This window comes from Danio rerio, chromosome 15, assembly GCF_052040795.2.
Source record: "Danio rerio strain M-AB ecotype USA chromosome 15, GRCz13ab, whole genome shotgun sequence".
Lineage (NCBI taxonomy): Eukaryota > Metazoa > Chordata > Actinopteri > Cypriniformes > Danionidae > Danio > Danio rerio.
The window spans coordinates 40526906-40534988 of record NC_141035.1 but is presented as its reverse complement, the minus strand read 5'-3'; the positions used below and the strand labels follow the sequence as shown (position 1 = coordinate 40534988).

The following is an 8083-nucleotide window of genomic DNA, read 5'->3' as shown; positions in this document are numbered from 1 at the left end:
TATTTACTTAAGGCTGATTTCATTTTTTAGTTCGGTGCTTGTATTTACCAATCTCTGATTGTTATCTCTGATCCCTGATCTCACAAGAAAATGTAAGTATTGTACGTTTTGTGAGTTTAGTGGCTGATTTGTATGAGTTCAGTCGTATAAAATTGTACGATTTTATAAAGGAGGCGTGGCACCTAACTCCACCCCTAAACCAAACCGTCATTAGGGGATGAGCAAGTCGTACTAAATTGTATGAATTAGTTTGTATGAATTTATATGAATTAGCCACTAAATTAAAAAGTTAGGAATTGGCATGAGATTGTGTTGATATTTAAGTCTCAGTCTGTCTTCATTGATATGTGTGTAGTTAACCTGTTCATCTATTTTATTAGATTAAAAGCATTGCTGTGTACATAATTTATTTCTATTCTCTTTAATCAGCACTAACACTTTATTTGTCAGATGACCATTACTGACCAGTTAAGGATTTTTTATGATATTAGCTAAATCGTTATTTTAAAGCTTTTTTTTGTCTGGATTCTGCCACTCCGGTCTTGATAATTCTTGTTTTGGTGGCGGACTCCAGACACTAGACCTGTCATGTCTCATATGTTGAATTTTCTTTCATGTCTGTCATGCCAAATTCTGCATCTTTTCATCTTTCATCCACTAAGTGTTAAAAAGCACTGCTTAAAAAGCAGTATTTTTTTTTGCTGAGACAAGCTTTACTGAGGAATAGAGAGGATCCTTAAGCTAACAATATCTAAATATCGTTTTGTTTTTTTTATTCAAACATTGGCTCATTCTGAAAATGTAGCCCTATTTACATTTCTGGAGACCGCAAATTATATGGGTAATTCTTCAACAACAGGCACTTTTATGTCTTTTGATCATATATCCAAAAATATATATAATTTTGTTCAAATTCCTCTTTCTTTGTCAAATTAACACTAAAACCTATCTTTAAAAAATATACTAGCTTTCTATTTAATTTTTTTTCATATTATTTATCCTCCTTTAAGGTGTCAAAGTCACTGTTTTTGCTTTGTCGCACACTCAGAGTTTTTAACTTCAACAATGAAAATAATATTGAAAAATATTATTTATCTGGTAACTATTAATGTCATTCTAAGCTCTTTGCCTATTCACACACATGCACACGTCAGGTGTGCGGCTGCGGCTGTGTGAAGTTGGGGGTTTTATCCACCTTAAATAAAGCGATTCTCTTCAATGTAGTTAATACAGACTAGTTCATTAATTAGTTGCGGCAAAAATGCCGATTACAGATGTAATTGTCCATGAATCTGCTGTATTAGCGATTAAAATTACTTAATATTAGCTTGTTGCTAACGCTAAAGCCGTTTCCCATGCATTGTTTAATTTGAGACGACTTTGCATTATGTTAACTTAACATTAACGACCACAATTAGCATATTGTTTAGTTGTGTATTTGCTAAATGAGTACTGTGCACACTAACCCCACTGTATTTTTGTAAAAATCAGTTTCTATTGATTTAAGTGACTCAATTAATTTAAAATTAAAATGTTAACCATTTTTAATTCTTTGTTTTTATTGTTGTGATTATTTTAATGATAGTTTTGCATTCTGTATGTAAAGCACTATGAATTACCATTGTGTATAAAATGTGCTACAGTATAAATAAACTTGCATTGCAGTGTCATGTCTTGGCAAATACTAAAAAATGACAAGAGAAATAGACATAAGATCATTTTTCAGTGCAGCTAAACGCCAAGTACAAAAAGTTCACATATTAAGGCAATTTGGCTTTCAGAATGAGTGCTTATGAAAATACTAATGTCACAATATTAATCACAGGCAAAGAGGAAAGAAATGATTGAGGAACAGACAGAGCAGGGTCAGTCAGATGTACAGTATCAGGTAAGGGTGTTGTGCTTTATTGAAGGGATAATGATAATTCTTTTGGGATGAACAATTTTTTTTTTTTAATGTTTTTGGAGTTGTGGCTGTTTAGCAGATGAACCTCACAGGCTCACTGATTTACAATATGATCGGTCATTTTAACAAGTGTAATGTAAACGAGTTAGTTATTATGAGTATGGAAAATGTATTTTCCTGCATTTATTCTGCTTCAGGACTTCAAATAATGCAATGAATAGTTTTGAAGAAAAATTTGCTTTGTCGTTGAACCTGAGAAAAACTTAATCAAAAAATAAATAAAAATAATCATAATGACATAATCTCCATGCTATAATACTAATAATGATGAAACCATTTTTAACTGCGGGGACATAACTTTATTAGTACAGTTCGGCTGTATTATTTGTTTCCCCTTCAAAAAAATGCTGAAAAATTTTTTTATATTTATTGTCCCCCCCTACTGTTAAATCAGATTTACGCCCATGAGTTCAAAAGAGGATAAATTGTTAATGAGCGTCTCGCTGGCACATCTGTGACTAAGACAGCAAGTCTTTGTAATGTATCAACCAAGAAGAAGAACCACATCCAACCGGAGTAACTGTGGACACAAGAGGAAGCTGTTTGAAAGGGATGTCCGGGTCCTTACACCAATTGTATCCCAAAAAAAAGATAAAACCACAGCTGCCCGACTCACTGCAGAATTAAATGTGCACCTCAACTCTCCTGTTTCCACTAAAACTGTTGGTCGGGACCTCCACAGGGTAATATACATGGCCAACTGCTCACTCGTGCCAATCCCAAACGCCTGTTTCAATGATGCAGCAGCCAAAATCTTGTGCTGTGGATAAAGTGAAACATGTATTGTTCTCTGATGAGTCCAACTTCACTGTCTTTCCCTCATCCGGGAGAGTTACGGTGTGGAGAAGCCCCAAAGAAGCGTACCATCAAGACTATTGATGCCAGAGTAAAACATGGAGGGAATCAGTGATGGTTTGGCCTGCAATATCATGGCATTCCCTAGGCCAAATACTGGTGCTAGATGGAGCATCACTGCCAAGAAATACCAACACATTCTGAAGGACCATGTGCATTCAGTGGTTCAAACAATGCATCCTGAAGGCAGTGGCGTGTATCAGGATGATTATGCACCAATACACACAACCAGACTGGTGACGGAGTGGTTTGATGAACATGAAAGTGTAGTTGAACATCACCCATGGCCTGCACAGTCAACAGATGCAAATATTATTGAGCACCATGGGGTATTGTGTGGGAATGAGTCAGGAAATGTTTTCCTCCAGCAGCTTCACATAGTGACCCTGAACACTATTCTGCAAAAAGAATGGCTCAAAATGCCTCTGGCCGCTGTGCAGGACTTGTGTCTGTCATTCCTGAGATGAACTGATGGTATAGTGTCTGCAAAAGGAGGTCCAACACCATACTAATGAATTATTCGTCCGTTCATTTTCTTTTCATCTTAGTCTCTTAATTCATCAGAGGGTCACCACAGCGGAATGATCCGCCAATCTTATCCAACTTATGTTTTACCCAGCCACTGCCCTTTCAGCCGCAATCCATCACTGGAGAACACCCATACACTCTCATTCACACACATACAATATTGCTTACCCAATTGAACTATAGCGCATGTGTTTGGACTTGTGGGGGAAACCGGAGCACCCATGCAAACACACAGAGAACATGCAAACTTCACACAGAAATGCCAACTGGCCTAGCCGAGGCTCGAATCAGCGACCTTCTTGCTGTGAGACAACAGTGTTATTAACTGCGCCACCGCACTAATGAATTATTGTACTCTAAAACCAGGCCTTTCAGTTTCCTTGTCTAACCCAGGGGTGGCCAACCCTGTTCCTGGAGAGCTACCTTACTGCAGATTTCAGTTGCTACCCATATCAAACACACCTGAACCAATTAATTAGGACCTGAACACCACGTGATAATTACAGGCAGGTGGGTTTGATATGGGTTGCAACTGAAATCTGCAGGAAGGTTGCTCTCCAGGAACAGGGTTGCCCACCTAACCCCTGTAGATGTGTATTTTTTTATCATTTATATAAGATTTGAATAATAATCAGTTATTTATAGTAACACTGTTACTGTTCGTCTGTTAGACAAATCAGCTTTTAAGATAAATGTCAGCTTTACACATGCAAAACGTGTGGTTATGCTTAGTAATTTTATAAATTGAGTTTAATAAGTGTGAGTTTAATATTTTTTTCTAATAAATATCTAATGTTTTTCTACATCAACACTGATTCATTGTCATTTCCACCACACCCTGTCATTTCCACCACTGCTCTGTCATTTCCATCACCACACAAATTTTTCTAAAATATTTTCAAAGGTTCTTATCAAACATTAAAAATGTATTTACAATATATGAGATCATGCTCTGTTTAATATACAAATTCAATTTATTTATTTTCTAATAAGCTCGTAACCAAATTAATATTAAGTTTTAATGTGTATCAGGTGTACAATTAAGCATTCGGTCCTGAGGGACTTATTTATTTCATTGACAAATGTATAATTATTGTATAAGATAAGTGTAAAGATTGGTTAAACTAGATACAAAAATGATCTCAGACAATGTTTGACTGCCAAAATTTATTTCATTTTGAAATAAAAAATGTGTATTGAGATGTGGTGGAAATGACATTTTTTCATTCACGATGGCAAAAATGTAAAATATTGACAATTTATCTTCATATCTAAGTTTGTCCTCTTACAGAACTTGAAACTTTAATCTTATGAGGCTATGCTACATTAATTGTGAACAAGTACTTTTTGCTCAACTACACAAGGCTAAAAGTGTCCGTAGTTGAAGAATTGCACAAAGTAGGAATCACTGTTGGCTTTATAAAAGATTGTTTAAGTCTTCATTTTTGAAGCTGCTAGTTGACAAAAGCAGTGCTGTTTTAAAATGTCCAAGTCATTCAGAAAGTTAAGTAGAAGAAATCAAGCTTTACTTTTCTGTTTCATTTATTGCATTTAATGAGCAATAAAATCATTGTGGGCCTGATTTCAATAGCAATACTCCACTTTTAAGAGCAAGGTAGGGCCCCAAAATTATTCTGCTTAGGGCCCCCAAATGTACAGGGCCGGGCCTGATTGGAACTGAACTTTGGCAGCTGATGATGACATTACACTAGAACACGAGGACGCAAGACCACTGAAGAAGGCATATTGAGAAACAGCCAAATATGAGAAGTGGTATGTGTTGAGTCTTCTGAGTGAGACGCGGTTTCCATCTGTGAGGCATTGTGAGGTGCGGGTAAAGTTATTGCCAAGTAAGTTCCTTGACGACATGTTTGTAATTACCCTTGTATGTTTGATATTAAGTCTGTGATGTTGTTAATGACTCGTCATCAGCTGGCATCTTGTTTGTGTTTGATTATGATTCAGTGTCCTATATTCTACATTTGTTATGCCTTATGCTGTCACACGTCCTCTATATGATGCAGCTTTAGTCATTTATGTCCATTTATAATCTGTTTACACCCAGCATAGATTAGTCTGCTGACTGCACTTTAAGAGAGCTGCAAATACTGTATTGTTTGTAACAGGATATTTATTGTTTCAGTACATAAATATTTTTCATTTTAACTCCTTGCTCAAAATGAAAGGTGGAAAATAATTCCTGACTCCTACTCCTTAATCAGAGTGCTGAAGTGGTCAGCAACATTAAAGAACTGGCATGCTAAATTGGGCAATACCCAACAGCAGATATTTGCTGATGACCATATTTAGTTTTATGAGGATGTACCAGGGTTTGCTGTGGTATAAAACCAACTATCGGTCAGCACACGCAAGAAGACGGAACAAGATCAAGACTTAACTCTTTCCACTGCATTGACACCTCAACATGGGTAAGAAATTAATATCTATTATGCATATTATACGTTTATAAAAACCTTTCAGAATATAAATACAAGATTGTTTATAACACAGACAATGCACAGAGATAATATATAATCCATATAATTAAGCACAAGATACACAATTACTATCTCAAACAAATGACCATTCAAACAAATATTTGCTTCTAATGAATCCACACACTGCAAATGCAAAATTATTCAATATAAAAGACTAATTATTGGTTTTATTCTAATGAGGTTTTATTAAAATGTTTGAGAGGAGCATGATCAGATATACTCTAATAGCTAATAGTTCAGAATTTAGCAGCACAATGACACACTGACAGTCCTTTCTGTGCTTCCTTGTATAGAAAACAGCAGTTTTTGGCTTAAAAATGTGATTGGAGGTTTAACAGACAAGAGCACTGTGGAGATCAAGGGATTTGGGATTTTTTCTGCCTGCATTTTCTTTTCCACCATCATAGTGGGTGTCATTGGAAATGGGATGGTCATATTTCTGGCCGGCTGCAGAATGAAAATGACTGTCAACTCCACTTGGTTTCTGAATTTGGCGATTACAGACTTCATCTTCCTTTTATTTTCAGTCACAAATTTTTGCCTAATCATGAGCAATCAGCACAGTGATCTCACATACATATATCTCTTCATCACAACATGTCTAAATGTGTTTGTTAGTGTTTGGTTTCTTGTAGTTATTAGTCTGGATCGATGCCTGTGCATTTGGATGCCTGTTTGGGCTCAAAATAACAGAACTCTGCGTAAAGCCAGAATCATCTGCATCATCATCTGGGTTTCATCCATCGGCTACATTTTACCTCTTGTCAACGTTTTTGAGATTACAGGTACAATTCTTGTGACATATGGATTTATAGTGGTCTTTTTCATCCCCTTCTTGATCATTACATCTTCATACATCGCTATTGGAGTAAAAATCAATCGCCTCAAAAAGAGGAAGCAGTTCAGGTCATACAGACTCATTATAACTGTAATCCTGACTTTCTTCATCTGTTCATTTCCACAACATGTTTGCTATTTTTGGATGGCAAGAGCAGAAAAGAATAATTTGACTCTCACTTATCAATTTTGGGTGCCATTTGGTTTTACTCTCTACCTGGTTAATCTCAACAGCAGTCTGAACCCATTTCTCTACGTGTTCATGTGTGATGATTATAAGAAGAAGCTGAAACAGTCTCTGGTGCTGGTGCTGGAGACGGCTTTTGCTGAAGATCATCTGGACAATAAAGAAATGAGACAGACAGAAAATGATTAACAGGCAAAACAAACCACACTTGAATTGCTAGAAATGTAGAAAACTTTTTTGGGGGAAAAAAGTTTTCCAATCATTGTTAATAATGCATATTATTATCACAGTTAAACAGTAACTGTCATCTGTATTCAGCATAATTTTCTGTCTAAGACATCTCTTGTAAATTATAGTTTTATAAATCCAGGTTTTGTGCTTGGTTTAGTTTTGTGTTCTTGTTTTCAGTGTCTGTATATTCACTTAGGTCTGATTTCATTGTTTAGTTCAGTGTGTGTAAGTCTCAGTCAGTCTTCATTGATGTTTGTGTCATTGACCAGTCCATCTATTTTATTAGATTAAAAGCATTGCTGTGTACATCATTCATTTTTGATTGTCTGTTATCAACACTAACACTTTATTTATTTACCAGATGACCATTACTGACCAGTTAAGGATTTTTTATGATATCGGCTTAATTGTTAAAGTCATTTTACATTTTATTTTTTTTAGAGTCCAGACACTAGTCCTGTCATGTCTTATATGTTGTGCTTGGCTCGAGTTTTCTTGGGTTGTGCACTCATTTTCTTTCATTGTGTGTCTCTGTATGAGCGCTGTCGCAGGGGTGTAGATTTAGGGTGGATGGAGGGGACGCATCCCCACCAATATCCACCAACCATTAATATGTCCCCACCAATAATTTAATCACACTGTCAACATTAACCTAGACACGCAGAAAGGGTTAAATGACGTTCTCTCCTCGAGTCTTCCCACCCCCAAAACACATATGGACATTTTGATTGGCTGTGCCTTTCCCTGCTGTCATGTGAGGGGGTGTGGCTGTGTTTAGATACAAACAGCGCCAAATGCAGTGGATTGTTTATTCCATGCAAGAATAAGGTGTGATGGGTGACACACACACAAGCGAGGATGGCAGCAGCAAAAAAAATGTTAGGTCTTCCAACGAAAAGTCACATACTGTAAATGCATCTTTCCTACTGAATGAGTTCATCATGATAATGCCAGTAATGATCATGTGTTTTTTCCCAGCTT

General features: G+C 36.3%; 1 protein-coding gene across 3 annotated transcripts; it reads left to right on the top strand.

Moving 5' to 3' along the window:
- Nucleotides 1-3847: 3847 nt before the first annotated feature.
- Nucleotides 3848-7635, top strand: LOC110437916 (C3a anaphylatoxin chemotactic receptor-like). Of its 3 annotated transcripts, none has more exons than XM_087284538.1 (3): nt 5046-5199; nt 5536-5778; nt 6141-7635. In XM_087284538.1, the coding sequence occupies exons 2-3, from the start codon at nt 5775-5777 to the stop codon at nt 7058-7060; spliced, it is 924 nt and encodes a 307-aa protein (XP_087140664.1). In that variant the 5' UTR covers nt 5046-5199; nt 5536-5774; the 3' UTR covers nt 7061-7635. The 3 variants fall into 3 exon arrangements, with proteins under 3 accessions (XP_087140663.1, XP_087140664.1, XP_087140665.1); XM_087284539.1 differs by having other exon boundaries at nt 5095-5199; nt 5660-5778; XM_087284537.1 differs by having other exon boundaries at nt 3848-5778.
- The last annotated feature ends 448 nt before the right edge of the window (nt 7636-8083 follow it).